A 19,342-nucleotide genomic window follows, 5' to 3' on the forward strand; every position below is an offset into this window, starting at 1 on the left:
TAAAACTGCGTCACCAGGTTAAGTTACCTCTGCAGAAGACCCTAGAGTTGTCACTTCTTCCCTTCATCTGTAATGAATTTATAATATACAGAAAATATAAAAAAATCATATGTTCCTAAATCTTTGTTCAGATCGCAAGCTAGTTTAAATATTTTAAGTTTACACACCGGATGCTCGTATCTCATTTTATGCTCGGCTCACATCACCATATTAAAATGTTTTAAAAACGTGAGCCACAAAATTCGTTAACATTACTTAAATATGAGTTGGAATAAGAATACCAACGTAAGATGACGGTCACGTAATAAACAAGCACTACAATGGCTCCGTCTTTGTTTTTAGGATCAATTAACAGTCGGCATGGAGGTAAGGCTGTTTACTTCATTTATTATTAACATTATAAACAATAAAGCCAGATATTCTTGTCAGATCTGGGTTTTGTTACTGGGAGTTAGAGACGAGCAGCGCTTGTTAACCGTCGACTTGTTGAACAGACTTTCACAGAATAAAATAGACCTATGTTTGTTTTTCTTATCAAGAACATGTAAAACAAGATAACCATATATCGTTGTGTTTTGTTCGTTTAGTTTTGTATGTCTGGTTTTTGTATGATTTCGCTTTGCGCATGTTTAAATGCAGTTTTTATGTATTAAAAAAAATCAAATCAAACGTTGCTAATCTTTTCACCATTAAAAAACCTATATGCAGGATATAATATTAGTGCGTTATGAAAAATGTAAAAAAATATGTCTTTATTAATTTAATTTAAATAAACGAATATTCGTTTTTTTATTAGCTCAAATATTCGAATATGAAATTACTGAAAAATGCCCATATCCCTAAAGTTTATTTAATTGTGTTTGTTATTGTATTCATTGCTAAACTGATCCATTTTTGTTAACACATAAGTTAAAAGGTTAGTAGAGAGGTGGGTGCCAATTTATTTTCTTTTATTCTTGTTTTCTCCTGTTAGTAAGGAAGGTATAGGTATTTTGCTGTATTTTGGTTCTTTTTTATTGTGTTAGTCTAGTTAGTTACTTTCCCTACTAGGTAGAGTGTCTTTTGTTTATTATTTTGGCTTAACCCCCCTCTTGAAGCTTGAAACCCTTCAACAATTTTGTTAATAAAATAACAATTTTGCTTCCTTTGACATTTGAGTTTTTTCAGATTTTTTTTTAATTGAGTCTTGCAGCTGACACACACACACAACACCATTTTTATTCTGTTACGTGCCTCCTTTTGAACCCTAGACTTATGGGGGTCGTAACAGTACAGAGACTGCTTTGATCAGAGTTACAAATGATCTGCTATTGGCGTCTGACCGAGGTTGTATCTCGTTATTGGTGCTGCTAGACCTTAGTGCTGCATTCGATACTATTGACCACAGCACACTCCTACATAGACTCGAAAATTATGTCGGCATTAAGGGAATAGCTTTGAAATGGTTTAAATCTTATTTATCCGACCGTTTTCAATTTGTAGCAATAAACAATGAGGTGTCACGCAAATCGCAAGTCCAGTACGGTGTACCACAGGGCTCAGTCTTAGGGCCTCTGCTCTTCGCATTATACATGCTACCTCTAGGAGATATAATAAAGCGACACGGAGTTAGCTTTCACTGTTATGCTGATGATACTCAACTTTATATTTCCTCGAAGCCTCATGAAACACAGCAGTTCCATCGAATAATGGAATGCATAGTCGATATAAAAAACTGGATGAGTAACAACTTTTTATTACTGAACTCGGACAAAACGGAAGTGTTACTTATTGGACCGAAAACTGCTATAAGTAACAACCAAGAATACTGTTTAACTATTGACGGATGTTCCATAAAACCCTCGTCGTCAGCAAAGAATCTTGGCGTTCTATTCGATAGTAATCTGTCATTTGAGAGCCACGTCGCCAACACCTGTAAAATTGCGTTTTTCCATTTTAAGAATATATCTAAACTACGTCATATGCTGTCAATCTCAGATGCAGAGAAGTTAATTCATGCATTCATGACATCAAGACTAGATTACTGTAATGCACTGTTAGGTGGTTGCCCTGCAGGCTTATTACAAAAACTCCAATTGGTCCAAAACGCGGCAGCTCGAGTTCTTACACGTACAAAAAAGTATGAACATATTAGCCCGGTTCTGTCAACCTTGCACTGGTTACCTATAAAGCATCGCGTTAACTTTAAAATCTTGCTTATTACCTATAAAGCCTTACATGGTTTAGCTCCTCAGTACTTGAATGAACTCCTTTTGTATTACAGTCCTTCACGTGCATTACGCTCTCAGGCGTCCTGTCAGTTGGTAATACCTAGAATTTCAAAATCAAGTGCAGGTGGTAGATCCTTTTCCTATCTAGCGCCTAAACTTTGGAATAGTCTTCCCTGCACTGTCCGGGAGGCAGACACACTCTGTCAGTTTAAATCTAGACTAAAGACGCATCTTTTTAATCTTGCATACACTACTCTTCCATAATATAAATCTTCAGAGGGTTTAGGCTGCATTAGTTAGATCAACCGGAACCAAAAACACAACTGATGTACTTGTTGCATCAAAGAGTACAGAACAGTACTCTACTCTCAGCCAGTCTTGTCTCATTGTTCCAAGGTTACCACAGCGAGCAGGATGCAGTTCATGGCCTGACCTGATGGTAGAGCGGAGAATGGGAAGTGGGGACCTGACAAGAGCTGAGATGATAGAGCTGGATAAAGAAGGACGCGGTCTCTTGACATGTCTTCACCACAAAACTTCAAATGCTATTAGATTATTAATGATAATCTTAAACTATAATTTATTTTATTATTAAGTTTATTTATTTTATTTAGCCTTGTTGTGCAAGTTCTCTGGAGCTTGTGCAGAGGCAGCAGCTTTTGCCAGAGGGGAACTGGAATCCCCTGGTTGGGCCTGGGTTCTCCTGAGGTTTTTTTTCTCGATTAGAGTTTTGGGTTCCTCGCCACCGTTTGCATACTGTTTTTGCACTATCTGCCTGACCGGGGGGGCTGCTTTAGAATCTTAAAGTTTTACTTAATTAATATTGCATATAGGAATTTATTATCTGTTATATTTGACCTGTGCTTCTCTCTCCTTTATCCTAAATGTGTGCTCTCACTGAGCGTGTGTGCGTACTTGTCCGTGTACGTACGTGTGTGTGTGGTTTGTGTGTGTGTGTGTGTGTGTGTGCGTGTGTGCGTGTGTCTCTGTGTCTGTGTGTGTTGGTGCGTGTTGTGTGTGTGGAGTGTTTTGTGTGTGGGTGTGTCTGTCTTCTGTGTTTTCAACCTTTTCTTGTTTTTGCAGGTACAACTTTGATTGTTTTGCTTGTAGTCAATGTGTCTCATGTACAGCTGCTTTGTAACAATGAAAATTGTAAAAGCGCTATATAAATAAAGTTGAGTTGAGTTGAGTTGAGTAACAGGTACAGTGCCAGTGTCTGCATGGGAGAGGTGGCAGCAACGCAGAAGTTAAGTCATGTCATGCGATCTTCTGAAAAGTATTAATTGTGTTAAGTTATATTTTTTATGTTAAATAACCTCAAGTTAAAAGCCTTAAATATAAAGAGGCATTTAGTTGCTAGTTTAAATAAAATCTTAATTTAAGATCAGTAAAATTCATGCGAACATGTATTTATTACTTGGCGGTGTGTTTATTGCTTTAACTAACAGTGGCAAACAGAAAGTATACAATTATTTTCTGTTAATAATTGTTTACATGTAGGTGCATGTCAGACTTACATTAACATTAACAGCCAGTCGGGGGCGCTTGATAGCGCTTCACTAGACTCATGGAGGTGGAGCTGGACTAAATCAAGCTCCGTCCGTTTTGCGCTGCAGACGCAGACGTGACACGTTCATGCAGAGGACTGAGTGAAGTGGCAGACGCAGACGTCACGTTCAGCAGACGCAGACGTCACGTTCAGTGAGACGAGTGTGTGCTGCAAAGTCTTTTTATTGGTCCCTTTGGAACGCCATAGGCGCTTATCCACGCGTACGTTATTCAGGCGCTTATCCACGCGTACGTCAGCAGGCACGGCAAAGTATGCGACGATCGAAACGATTGGCTGCTCAGTTAGCAAAGTAGGTTCAGTTATCACACCCCATAGACGTCACGTTTAGCAGACGCAGACGCCACGTTCAGTGAGACGAGTGTGTGCTGCAGTCTTTTTATTGGTCCCTTTGGAACTCCATAGATTTTGACCTCACAGTTAGAAGCCTGAAGCTGCTGGCTCGACCCAGTTCGATGAAAGCCTTGGCTCGCCCTTTATAGCGAAATCGGGAAACAGGAAGTGCCCGATTTCTACATCTTCTTACATTGAGTGATTTTGATTAGGGATGCACCGAAAATGTTCGGCCACCGAAAATGTTCGACCGAAAATAGCAAAAAACGCAAAATGACTAGTGATACGATCAAGCACCAACCAGCGCAGAGAGAGAGAGAGAGAGAGAGAGAGAGAGAGAGAGAGAGAGAGAGAGAGAGAGAGAGAGAGAGAGAGAACGCGTGCGCTTTATTACTGCTGCAAACATTTTGGCTGTGTGTTTGTGTGTAGCATTTTAAAGTGTCAGAGAAAGAGACAGCACGGGACTTGCCGCACGGAAGTAAATTTCCGAATGAAAGCGTCTTTACCGGTCGGTAACTTTACTTAAGACGGAAGCGGGCTTTCTGACAGTAGCCCCGCCGCTTGCGACATCCTTTGACATCATACAGTGGTCGCGTGCACGCAGTTCCCTGTACTAAACAACTTGTCAAAGTATGTTCTGTGCATCCCGGCCACGAGTGCACCTAGAGAACAGTCAGCTTTTGTGGGCGGGGTTTGGAGGAGAGACGTTAACTAAAATGGTTGTCAGTCAGCATCAGTCAGAATTGCTTGCATTGGATGTTTTTTTTTTCTTAAAATAATTTTGCAATGTAGACTATAATCCAACAGTTTTCGTTTATTCGTATTTTTATCTTATAGGCCTAATGTGGAATGACAGTTTTTAATGAACTGTTTTGTTTTAGGGGTACAGAGTAACTTACAATACATTACATTCTTTTAGCAGTCAGTTATAGGCCTAATTAATATAGGCTATTCATGAAGGGAGAGGGCTCAATTTTTTGTTTTAATTTACTTTGTTTTGCTCAATTTTATATTAAGTTGTATTGTATTTTATTGAAAAGCAAGACAAATTATAAAAAGCACATTTTGAGCATTCAGTTTGTGCAATAGTGAAAAAAATTGCTGCTATGGTAACCCGTCAAATTTTAAAGCAACACTATAGAACTTTTGCTCATGGTTCCTCCACGTGGTTGATAAGCACAATTGTCTGTTGCCATTGTAAATAATGTCGCTGTATGCTTCCCCATGAGCAGTAGAATACAATTAATTTGTTTACTAAGCTGAAGGAACCAGCGAATGCAGAAACGTGTTTGTAAAGCATGTCGCACTCTTCCGCAGGCAGGGGATGGGGGCTGTGTGTACCGACCTGAACACAGAACTTACAGAGTGTGGTTGTAGCCTCTATGAGGCTGCTCAGGGTAGCAGTGGCAGTAGAATTCGTCCGGTTAGGAGTTGTTATACCGCATTAAGCAACACTTTGTAGTTTTTCGACTTTTAAATAATGTCCCTAAAATGATTTCAGCTATATATATATGTATTTGTGTGACGTTTTAAGCACTTATCCTGCTTAAAATGTAATGGAATTTGACACACACGACACTGCTGGTGTCCTTTAGCTGTGTGCAAAAGCTTAGCAAATGGGCATGGCAGGGGGGCTCTGTAGCGCCACTTTTGGACTAAAATGGTGGGGTTAGTTTTACCTACAGTTACCAAATTTGGTACATATATTGTTCTCACCAAACCAAATAACTTTTAAAATTACAGTCATTAGCTCCGCCCGAAAGGAAGTCGGCTATTTTGGATTTAATGTGGATTTTTTGATAATGGCACATGGTTAACCTATAAATACTCCTCCTAGTGGATTCATCAGATTGTCACCAAACTTGATCAATATAATGCCAAGACATTAAAGATGCTAAATTATGAATGGATACTTGATATCTCAAATGCTGTCGCCATGGCGAGGCAATAATTTTATGGTGAAATCGTGGAAAAAGGAAGTGCTCATTCCTACTGCATACATTGAGTGACTTTGATAAAACGTGAGATGTATGTTTTGTCATGGCGTCTGATCACATTGATGTAGCTATGGTGAGTCCTGGATATAGGGCCACCGTGGCAGGAAGTGTCTCGTATCTACAGCATACATTGAGTGATATGGATTGGACTTGAACACTTAAATGTAGGGATGCACCGAATGTTCGGCCACCGAATATATTCGGCCGAAAATAGCAAAAAACGCATGTTCGGTATTCGGCCGAATATGTGAAATGGCCGAATAATTTTACCGAACATGACTCGAGAAACGATCAACTAGCAACCAGCGCAGAGAGAGAGAGAGAGAGAGAGAGAGAGAGAGAGAGACGTGCGCTTTATTAATGCCGCAAACATTTTGGCAGTGTGTGTGTGGAGCATTTTAAGGTGTCAGAGAAAGACAAAGCACGGGACTTGCCGCACGGAAGTAAATTTCCGAATGAAAGCGTCTTTACCGGTCGGTAACTTGTGGCTATTTCAGACGGGAGCGGGCTGTCTGACAGTAGCCCCGCCGCTCGCGACATCCTTTGACATCATACAGTGGTCGCGCGCACACAGTTCCCTGTACTAAACAACTTGTCAAAGTATGTTCTGTGCATCCCGGCCACGAGTGCACCAGAGAACAGTCAGCTTTTGTGGGCGGAGTTTGCAGGAGAGACGTGAACTGATATGGTTGTCAGTCAGCATCAGTCAGAATAGCTTGCGTTCGATGTTTTTTTTTCTTACAATCATTTTGCAACGTAGCCTATAATAATCCAACAGTTTTAGTTTATTCGTATTTTTAGTTTATAGGCCTAATGTGGAATGACACTTTTTAATGAACTGTTTTGTTGTAGGGGTACAGAGTAACTTACATTACATTCTTTTACCAGTCAGTTATAGGCCTAATTAATATAGGCTATTAAATTTTTTGTTTTAATGTATTTTGTTTTGCTCAATTTTATATTAAGTTGTATTGTATTTTATTGAAAAGCAAGACAAATTTTTAAAAGCAAATTTTGACTATTCAGTTTGTGCAATAGTGAAAAAATAGCTTAATAAATAGAAGAAATGCAAAAACCATATTCGGTGTTCGGTATTATTCGGCCTTCGGCCAAGTGTTTCACATCATGTTCGGCTTCGGCTTCGGCCAAGAATGTTAGATTCGGTGCATCCCTACTTAAATGTATCTGCCCACTGTGCATTGTTTTCTAAGAGCTACCATGTAGTGGTGGCACAGTAGTGCGAAGGCCTGTCATCGCTGCTCGCAGCTATATTTTTATTTGAAATTTGGGAGAATTATTGTTAGTCATTTTACCTAAACACATACCAATAAATAGTACATTTTAGAATCACAAAAACTGATCTTCTATTTTTTCACTGTTGTATATAAATATATACTGTATATATAAAAGGTTTTACTTCAAAACATTACTTCAACTGTGAAGTAATTAATCAATAAATAAAACAGATAATTATGTATGATGAGAGCATGATTTTCTTTCATACCCTCTGTTCAGCAGTCTTCTGGATGCAGTCTCTGAGTGGATCCTTATCTAAAGACTGTCGGATACGGGTCACAGTGCGAGAATCACAGTCCTCAATCTGCAGCCGTATGCTTCTAATCTGAGTGATGTAGTTCTTACAGATGGACTCATTCTGCTCACCTGTAAAGAGATGAGACTTGTTGTTACCGTTTTCTCAACAACACAAAAATAAAATGAATAGCCCATGTCTGTCAAAGTGCACTGCAGCAACATTCCTCGCACTCAGTTTGTTCAGACACATTCCCTATTTGTGTTAGTACATGAATCTCTTGAAACCATGCTCAGGTCACTACTAATTATAATAGCATATTTCCTAATTAAAATTTTGGCCTAAAATTTGAACCTTAAAATGGTTTTTGAGCTTCAGCATAGAAATTCAAAATGACAGTCTAACAGATATAAATGTGTTGACAACTATACCTTTACACCGATGTCAAAAATGTCATCAGATGACTCGTAATGTGTGTTTTCAACCATAATACGACTTTATTACGAAATATAATCATGTACAAATAAACAATAATAACATAACTCAAATACACAAATAAAAGAATAAAAACATGCACACTCTGAAAAGAGGCTGAGTTAGCTAACGCACAGGAAACAGCAACAGCTGAAATGAGGTCAAACAACGAGTTTGATTTTCATTTTGAAGTAGATGTCTGCACGGGGCTGTTTTTTTGTCCCCGCTCGCTCTCACTTAAAATTCACTTTGAGTTCACCCATTATCTGCTTAGAATGATTTTCAACATTGACCCGACGGATCTCGCTAAATTTAGATCATGTTTCCAGATCTCACATTTAACAACTCACATTTAAATTTCTACATAAGTATCAAATGTAGGCTATACAAAATTGTATCAGTTATTTTTATTCGTCTTGTCAATATACAACATTGTTTTAAAATTTGAATGTCCCCACAATAGACAAAATGTCACAGAGAAAAATGTCACTGTCGCTCAAATTATAAGCAAAATATGAGTAAACAAAACATGTTGGCTCAAACCGTCTTTTGAGGTGCACTCGTCGGCCACCTGCCCACACTGTCTGAGGGCTGTATTATGCACGTGGCACATGCAAATTACGCTTATAACGCATAAAGAACTGGTCCAAGCACGCAGCACATGCAAAATACAGTCTTTAGATCACTGCGGTCAAGCAAGCCGCAACTTCGAAAACGACAGTCAAACGAGCCCTCACTCGGTTTTGTTATGTGCACATATACTGTGCATTACGGTAAAAGCGGCTTTTTGGATTTCAAAATAAAGCGATCTATTTCGAACCTGGTTTCAGTCTATTATTTCTATAACTTCAGCTAATAATTAAAAGAAAACTATCCGATTGCAGACTCATTCCACTTTAAAATGAGAGAAGACCACCTCAGTGTGTCACACAAACAATATCAGGACTGTTCAATGTGGATTTTTAATGTACAGAACTTCAAAATGGCCTATATGTATTATTATTTCTTTAACTTCAGATCGTAATTTAAAGAAAACTGTCCGATTGCACAGACTCATTTCACTTTAAAATGAGAGTAGACCACCTCAGTGTGTCACACAAACAATATCAGGACTGTTCAATATGGATTTTTGTATGTACAGAACTTCAAAATAGCCTATATGTATTATTATTTCTATAACTTCAGATCATAATTTAAAGAAAACTGTCCGATTGCACAGACTGTTTAGGTGACACACTGAGGTGGTCTACTCTCATGTTAAAGTGGAATGAGTCTGTGCAATCGGATAGTTTTCTTTAAATTAATATCTGAAGTTAAAGACATAATAGTACATATAGGCTATTCTGAAGTTCTTTACATTAAAAAATCCACATTGAACAGTCCTGATATTGTTTAGGTGACACACTGAGGTGGTCTACTATCATGTTAAAGTGGAATGAGTCTGTGCAATCGAATAGTTTTCTATAAATTATGATCTGAAGTTAAAGAAATAATAGTACATATAGGCCATTTTGAAGTTCTTTACATTAAAAAATCCACATTGAACAGTCCTGATATTGTTTAGGTGACACACTGAGGCGATCTACTCTCATTTTAAAGTGAAATGAGTCTGTGCAATCTGATAGTTTTCTTTAAATTATGATCTAAATTTATAGAAATAATAATACATATAGGCCATTTTGAAGTTATTTACATTAAAAAATCCACATTGAACAGTCCTGATATTGTTTAGGTGACACACCGAGGTGGTCTTCTCTCATTTAAAGTGAAATGAGTCTGTGCAATCGGATAGTTGTCTTTAAATTATGATCTGAAGATAAAGAAATAAAAGTACATATAGGCCATTTTGAAGATCTGTACATTAAAAAATCCACATTGAACAGTCCTGATATTGTTTAGGTGACACAATGAGGTGGTCTTCTCTCATTTTAAAGTGGAATGAGTCTGTGCAATCGGATAGTTTTCTTTAAATTATGATCCGAAGTTAAAGAAATAATAGTACATATAGGCCATTTTGAAGTTCTTTACATTAAAAAATCCACATTGAACAGTCCTGATATTGTTTAGGTGACACGCTGAGGTGGTCTACTCTCATTTTAAAGTGAAATGAGTCTGTGCAATCGGATAGTTTTCTTTAAATTATGATCTGAAGTTATAGAAATAATAATACATATAGGCAATTTTGAAGTTCTGTACATTAAAAAATCCACATTGAACAGTCCTGATATTGTTTAGGTGACACACTGAGGTGGTCTTCTCTCATTTTAAAGTGGAATGAGTCTGTGCAATCGGACAGTTTTCTTTAAATTATTATCTGAAGTTATAGACATAATAATACATATAGGCTATTTTGAAGTTCTTTACATTAAAAAAATCCACATTGAACAGTCCTGATATTGTTTAGGTGACACACTGAGGTGGTCTTCTCTCATTTTAAAGTGGAATGAGTCTGTGCAATCGGACAGTTTTCTTTAAATTATGATCTGAAGTTATAAAGAAATAATAATACATATAGGCCATTTTGAAGTTCTGTACATTAAAAAATCCACATTGAACAGTCCTGATATTGTTTGTGTGACACACTGAGGTGGTCTTCTCTCATTTTAAAGTGGAATGAGTCTGTGCAATCGGAAGTTTTCTTTAAATTATGATCTGAAGTTATAGAAATAATAATACATATAGGCCATTTTGAAGTTCTGTACATTAAAAAATCCACATTGAACAGTCCTGATATTGTTTAGGTGACACACTGAGGTGGGATAAGAGTGTTGTAAAAAATATAAAAACTGCCTAGCAGTTGTCGTGGCGAAAAGTCGGTCAGCCAATGTTGAAAGAATTCACGAAGACCAGAGAGCCAGGTTTCCAGAGGTTTCAATCTTTATTTGCTCGAGCAAGCAAAGTGAGACACACAGAGTTCATCTGTAGATGCCCAACAAATACATGTCTGACTCCATCTTTTATACATTGTTCTCAAGTTGTTATCACAGTTCAAACCAATCAGGTTTTACCTGACCTCATCTTCTACCAACCAGTTTTTACATGACATCACTTATTTTTATTAGTCCATCCCCTTATGCCTCGTTACAGTTATATTTCATCCTGCACTTGCTACAGTTATATTTCCGGCCTACCATATTAAGATCTCCGGCCTACCATATTAGGATTTAATTGTAGGGAGCGCTCTCAATAACACATACGTATATCATGTGCTTTTTATCTTGACACCTTTCCGGGGGCTTTCGGACGATACATGATTTAACCTTGGTTTTATTAAAAATGAACTCATGGTTTAGTGTGATAATGATAAACAACCCAGCGTTCTTAACCAAACCTCTCTACAAAAGTGTGTGTGGTGTACGTGCAGTTCCTGTCTTAGTGTGAGAAGATATTTGGTGTGTACGCAGGTGTTCAAGTGTTCAAACTCATACATGAGGCCCATAGCCCTTGTTAAGATCAGAGAAGTATATGAACTCTATAACTTCCTTTAAATGTATTCTTTAAGTAAGAAAGCTATTTTATATAAGAAAACTCAGTAATATATTTAGAATATAAGAAAAGTCAATAATATGTCTAGAAAAACCACCACACAGTTTAAAAACAGCTTAAAAAAGCCTAGCAACCACCTAGCAACATAACTGTCAATCTTTCCCGTTTGGCCTGGGTTAAAGCCTTCAATTGTAGTGCAATTGAGGTTCTTTTTTCAAATACCACTATCGTTTTATGGGTAAAATTATATATAAATATATTTAATTTTCTAAATGCATGTGTATTTTAATTAATTCACAACCGACAGACTGAAACCAAGTTCGAAATAGATCGCTTTATTTTGAAATTCAAAAAGCCGCTTTTACCGTAATGCGCAGTACATGCGCACATAACAAAACCGAGTGAGGGCTAGTTTGACTGTCGTTTTCGAAGAGGCGGCTGGCTTGACCGCAGTTTTAGATCAGGTGAGTTAGAATGAGTAAAGTGCGGATATGCTGTTGTCAAAGGATGTCGGGAGCGGGCTCTCATCCCGTACACCAGAGTAACCAACTGCAACCGTCTTTTATGCAAAAATGTAATCCCGCGCCACAAGAATTCTTAGAGGAAATGCAGACCATTATTTTGACGCTTATCCATGATTAACAGACTATGGTCAGGACTGCCTGTGGGAGCTCAATGCTTAATAACTTACCCTGTGATCTGACACCTGTTCCTGAAACTCCTGTAACAATTACCCAACATCCACAGAAAATGTCAGCCATGTTTCGCAAGTGCTTTAAGCTATCAGTAATAAACATTGGGATCTGTTTCGGGTCTAAAGTCTGTACCTTTCTCCAGGGTGCAGAGCAGGTTGTCGAAATGCTGTGTTGTGTCCTTGTAGTCCCTCTCGATTCGCATGTACTCCTTTGAATCAAAGAGCTTTGATTCTGTGCTGTCCTTCAGAAACTCCTGATAGTGAAGCTGAAGGTTCCGCAAGATCAACTGGTACTCATCTGGCTTCATTGTCTTGAACTGAAACAAAATTGTATTACAAGCCATCCATAAGTGACATACGTTTATGTATACTTCAATAATTACATATTCATCTTTTGTTATGACACAGGGCTCTAGAGTGCGACCTAATTTCTCAATGGTGCGACTAAAAAAAATCTGAGCCGTTCGAGGGAAAAAAAGTCTCTGCGAAAGTCTCACTGTGCTTCAACAACAGACACATTAGGCCCATATCGTCGTCTAAACCAATCAGAGATGGTGAAGGGCGGACCCCCCTCTGATTGGCCGTGGTCCAGATATTCCTGTACGTGTGTGTACGTTTGAAAATCATAGTTGCCAAGTCCGCTTATAGTACGCGACCTTGGGCTTTTTTTTCTGTCAAGTCGCGTTAAAAAATCACTTGTTGCGGGTTTTGGGGCTTATTTTAAAAAATATGGTTGCTTGTTCTGAACCTGACAAGCAACTTTGTTTCTTTACATCTATGGTCGCTATTTTGTTCAATCCATTAACACTGTCTGCTCGACGGTAGGCTTTTTGTACTACATGCGGCAGAGCATAACATCACAGCACCGCGAGAGCTATTTGAAAGCATACAGAGACGTCTACTGTCGCATCACTCTCGCGGTACTATGATGTCACGCGCCGATTGGTCTGCGCGGCGCCGCAGGAGGTCACGCAACAGATCTAAGCACGTAAAACAACATAGAGAAGCCAAGAATGCTACAGTGGTCTCTTCACGTAATCACCGGCGCGCTTTGGGTAATCGGAGGTAAATATACTAAACAGATGAAATATTCACTTAAAGATAAAAAGCATTTTATAACCGGGCTACATCGTTAAAAATGTTAAAAGTGTAGATCTGCGCGTTTGGCTACACAGCGTTATTCAAGCCTAAGCACGTGTGAATAGCGTTATTTGTCCTCAAACACACCGCCTCCTTTCCCCTACCAATTAAACTAAATGTATTAAATCTGTCACGATTAGAATGAAATGTGAAAATGAACGAAAAGTGTTCAGATCTGATCACGGTGCAGCAAAGGGGTAGGAAGGGATGACCCTATTTATTAGGCTATAAGGTAAACATCAAACATTTTTATTGTATTAAATAAATGTATTGATCATTGCAGAATATAATTTAAAAAAAGTATACATCAAATGCATATAGTTCAGTTTTACTTTATTATAAATGTGTGGCTGTTACAGCTACGTTAAGTGGTCATTATATCTTCTCCTTTTCCATCTCTCCAGGCCTATACTGCTCACATCAGAGATTTGCAATTAATTTTTGTAAAATAATTTATGTTTGTGTTTTTCAAACAGGGTAGTGTCAGTTTAAAATGACCCAGGCTCGTTCATTAATAATAAATAATTGATAATAAATTACATCATGAATAATGTTGGGCTTGTTTTGGGCTTGTTTTTGGAGCTGCAGTTGCTTATTTGTCTTGCAAAAGTTGGCAACACTGTTGAAAATGCTGTGCTGCAGTCGGACAGAGAGGTATGGAAGCCCGTTTCCGCCAGGGTTGGGAATTTTTTTAGATTTTATAAGTCATTATGACTTAGTTTCTCATTATTTTGAGATACTAAGTCGAAATTTCGACTTAGTAACTCATAATAATGACTTTGTCACGACCGTGGTGGTGGAAGAACCCAAATGCAGGCAGGCAGTGAAGGGGTTAACAAAACACTTTATTTGACAAAAACAGAAACAAAAAACCCACGAGGGGGAAAAGGCGGACACAGTAACAAAACAAGAACACAAACAAAAACTTCCCACGATGGGGCAAAACTAAAAAATAACAAAACAGACTTACGACACAACGTCACAAAACAAGGCAAGGGAATCCACAGTCAAATCATAAACCAGGAACGAGGACAAGGCAAAACCACACCGTCAGGACCATACATGCACATACATAGGTAATACACGAGCACAGGACAAAGAAACAAGAGGGTATATATAGGTAAGACAAACGAGGGATAACGACATGGGGCAGGTGTGGTTAATCAAACACTCAGGGAAGGATAACAAGGAAACGAGAGGAGCGGGGCCAATGACGAGACACTGGAGAGAACGCATATTATTGTCAAAAGGACAATAATATGTTTCTCTCCACACATAACCAAAGGCTTTGCCATGGCTCTGCTACAGGACCAAGAAAAACATGACTAAGGAAGCAGAGCCATGACAGACTTAGTATCTCATAATAATGAGAAACTAAGTCGAAATTTTGACTTAGTAACTCATAATAATGACTTAGTATCCAGTGGTGTAAAGTATTGGAGTAAATGTACTTAGTTACTTAACTTAAGTATCTTTTTGGCTACTTTGTAGTTGTACTGAGTATTAAAGATATTAGCAACTTTTACTCTCTACTTAACTACATTTTTGAACAAGTATATGTACTCTTTACTCCACTACATTTGTAATGACTAATGCAGTTACACATTACATTTTGCATGGCACCTATCTTATAATTAATATTGCCATTTACAGGGTAATGAAGGTACTACAATCTTGTGGATTTTGCTCTAACTTACAAAAACTTGTCAACATGGCTTCTTTATATGAATATGAGTGCAGTATCAGGTAGATGTCAATCGCTGGCGGTTTACACAACACATAGAGCAATATTTCAGACAGGGCCTTGCAAATCATGAAATTCTTACTCTACTGGAGAATGTTCATGGTGTTAAAATTAGCCGAACTCTTGAGCGACTTTTGACAATCTCACTAACTATTAACTACAACTTTTGTAACAGGTTACACTTTATATTAAGGTACAGAAATTCATAATTAACTACTTGCTTATTAACATGCATATTGGTTGTATATTAGTAGCCTATGTGTAAAGCACATATTAATGCTTTATTCTGCATTGCCTTACTCTACATCCCTTAATCCTACCCAATACCTAAACATACCTAAACTACCTCATAAGCAGTAATTAGGAGTTTATTGAGGCAAAAGTTGTAGTTAATAGTTAGTGAGAATTGCTCAAAAGTCCTCAAGATTTCCATGGCTAATTTTAACACCATGAACATTCTCCAGTAGAGTAAGAATTTCACGATTTGCAAGGCCTTGTCTGAAATATTGCTCTATGTGTCTAAAATCCATGAATTACCACAATGCTGATCAAGCAGACTGCACATAAAACAGGGACACACGATCAAAAGCACATAGCGGAATAGAGACATGTGCATGTGCAGACTAAGCCAATATTACGAGAAAGTCATATGAGAAAGTTTCTTATAATAATGATTTAGTAAGTCAAAATTTCGATTTAGTTTCTCATTATTATGAGATACTAAGTCATTATTATGAGTTACTAAGTCAAAATTTCGACTTAGTTTCTCATTATTATGAGATACTAAGTCATTATTATGAGTTATTAAGTCAATTTCGATTTAGTTAATCATTATTATGAGATACTAAGTCATTATTATGAGTTACTAAGTCGAAATTTCGACTTAGTTTCTCATTATATGAGATACTAAGTCATTATTATGAGATACTAAGTCATTATTCATTATTATGAGATACTAAGTCATTATTATGAGTTACTAAGTCAAATTTCACATAGTTTGTCATTATTATGAGATACTAAGTCATTATTGAGTTACTAAGTCAAAATTTCGACTTAGTTTCTCATTATTATGAGATACTAAGTCATTATTATGAGTTACTAAATCGAAATTTCGACTTAGTTTCTCATTATTATGAGATACTAAGTCATTATTATGAGTTACTAAGTCGAAATTTCGACTTAGTTTCTCATTATAATGAGATACTAAGTCATTATTATGAGATACTAAGTCGAAATTTCGACTTAGTTCTCATTATAATGACTTAGTATCTCATTATATGAGAACTAAGTCATTATTAGAGATACTAAGTCATTATTATGAGTTACTAAGTCAAAATTTCGACTTAGTTCTCATTATTATGAGATACTAAGTCATTATTATGAGTTACTAAGTCAAAATTTCGACTTAGTTTCTCATTATTATGAGATACTAAGTCATTATTATGAGTTACTAGTCGAAATTTCGACTTAGTTTCTCATTATTATGAGTACTAAGTCATTATTATGAGATACTAAGTCATTATTATGAGTTACTAAGTCGAAATTTCGACTTAGTTTCTCATTATTTTGAGATACTTAATCATTATTATGAGAACTAAGTCATTATATGAGATACTTAGATATTTCATTATGAGATAGTCTCATTATTATGAGTTACTAAGTCGAAATTTCGACTTAGTTTCTCATTATTATGAGATACTAAGTCATTATTATGAGATACTAAGTCATTATTATGAGTTACTAAGTCATTATTATGAGTTATCAAGACATTAAGTCATTATTATGAGATACTAAGTCATTATTATGAGATACTAAGTCATTATTATGAGATACTAAGTCATTATTATGAGTTACTAAGTCATTATTATGAGTTACTAAGTCGAAATTTCGACTTAGTTTCTCATTATTATGAGATACTAAGTCATTATTATGAGTTATTAGTCGATTCGACTTAGTACTCATAATATGATAATCTATGAAATCTAAGTCGATTTGATTAGTAACTCATATAATGACTTAGTATCTCATAATAATGACAAACTAAGTCGATTACTTAGTACTCTGATATTGACTTATCTAAGATAGTTCTCATAATAATGACTAGTATTCATTAATGAGATACTAAGTCATATTATGATTGATCAAATTTCGATTAGTTTCTCATTATTATGAGATACTAAGTCATTATTATGAGTTACTAAGTCAAAATTTCGACTTAGTTTCTCATTATTATGAGATACTAAGTCATTATTATGAGTTATAAGTCAATTCGATTAGTTTCATTATTATGAGATACTAAGTCATTATTATGAGTTACTAAGTCAAATTTCGACTTAGTTTCTCATTATTGAGATACTAAGTCATTATTATGAGATACTAAGTCAAATTTCGATTCAGTTTCTCATTATTATGAGATACTAAGTCATTATTATGAGTTACTAAGTCAAATTTCGACATAGTTTTCATTATGAGATACTAAGTCATTATTGAGTTACTAAGTCAAATTTCGACTTAGTTTCTCATTATTATGAGATACTAAGTCATTATTATGAGTTACTAATCGAAATTTCGACTTAGTTTCTCATTATTATGAGATACTAAGTCATTATTATGAGTTACTAACAGAGGTGTAAAGAGTACCTGAAAACCATACTTAAGTAAAAGTACAGATACCTTGCAGTGAAAATTACTCCATTACAAGTTACAAGTCACCAATTTCAAAACGACTTGAGTAAAAGTCTTCGAGTATCTGATTTGAACAGTACTTGAGTATTTTACTCATACTGAATGTAGGCTCAAAGCAGCACTAGTCCTCAACACTTAAGAGACATGTCAGTGAAAAACTAGAAACAGTCGATTCGTGAGGAGAGCAATCGCATTTATTTTCTTAAATCATAATAAGACTGAACACCTCAAAATTGCAACAAATCATGGCCGACATCATAACCTACTGTACGTCTATTACAAACACCCAAGTCTCATTTAAGCTCAACTGCTCATAAGTAAACCAAACTCCTTCAAAAAGGTCTCTTCAATATAACGGATAAATAAAGTAATGTTAAGTAAAATCAAAAAGTCAAAGCCTTTTTGCACTGGACATGCTGGTTTGGGCCTCATGGCCAGCTGCAGTCATGTCCTCATTTCACATACACTGTTAGCCCTTACCTGCCATTTCTACAGTAATATACTGTATTGGCAACACTGTTGCCGCTAGTTACTGTAGGTGTTTTACAGTAAACTACTGCAATGGCTGTTTGTATTAACGCACTTAAGTCACACAGTCTTAGATGAACACGTGTAAATAACAGATGAACACAATAAATCTGTCAAGATTTCACCAGAGGAGAATTAAACACAAACATCAATAACATCTTCACATATTACAGACACCACTTTCACTTTATTTCTGTCATCTGTGTAAGATGGATCTTATTGAGATTGAACTCGAGTTCATAGTGGTTCAATTGTGTTTTAAGTCACCATTATGGCGATCAGTGTTTGCTTTGGTGGACTCTTTGACTTTCTTGTAGCTTTAAAATGTACACTTATACAATAACACTGAAAGGGACTTTACAGGAACCGCAACTTTATGTTTGCTTAGTAACTGAAGATACATCTGAAAGAATCCAATCATTAAATAATAATAATATAGCATTTAAGATTTATTAAGATATGTTTGGTAAAGTGATCACATGTTGTAATGGAAAGATCTCTGTCAGAAAATCTTTCTTTGCAATTGAGACACAGTTAGACACTTGACATACAAACCTCATCAATGGTGACAAACAATCATGAATGAGTTTTGTACTATGTACCCAGCATGCATTGCAGCATGAAGCTGTTCAGTTGATTGTCACCATTGTTGAGATTCATATGTGGATTGTTCATTTCTCTGTGTCCGACTCATTCTATAGGTTAATATTTTGTCTATATAGTGTGAGACCACTTTTGAAAATTGAAATACTATACATTCTTTTTACTGGTTTACATCACTTCATGGCAATAGTCCCACCACATGGTCAAATTTTGAGCAAACATGTTTAGAGCACATTTAGGAAGAGTTAGTTTTAAAAATAAGAGCTTATGTAGATGTGTGACCTACAGTAACTAGCTGGCAACAGTGTTGCCAATATATTACTGTAGAAATAGCGGGTAAGGGCTAACCG

The 19,342-nt window shown here is 36.5% G+C and overlaps 1 protein-coding gene across 7 annotated transcripts in view; it reads right to left on the minus strand.

Annotated features, from left to right (window-relative positions):
- Positions 1-19,342, minus strand: part of plecb (plectin b) — a 197,232-nt gene that overhangs the window by 32,816 nt on the left and 145,074 nt on the right. For all 7 annotated transcript variants that reach the window (XM_057341180.1, XM_057341176.1, XM_057341179.1 and 4 more), the window contains exons 23-24: positions 12,426-12,609; positions 7,612-7,769 (exon numbers count right to left, since the gene is read on the minus strand). In XM_057341180.1, the coding sequence (XP_057197163.1) occupies positions 7,612-7,769; positions 12,426-12,609 (342 nt within the window). The remainder of the gene's footprint in view (positions 1-7,611; positions 7,770-12,425; positions 12,610-19,342) is intronic.

This window comes from Triplophysa rosa, linkage group LG8 (assembly GCF_024868665.1).
Source record: "Triplophysa rosa linkage group LG8, Trosa_1v2, whole genome shotgun sequence".
Classification (NCBI taxonomy): Eukaryota; Metazoa; Chordata; class Actinopteri; order Cypriniformes; family Nemacheilidae; genus Triplophysa; species Triplophysa rosa.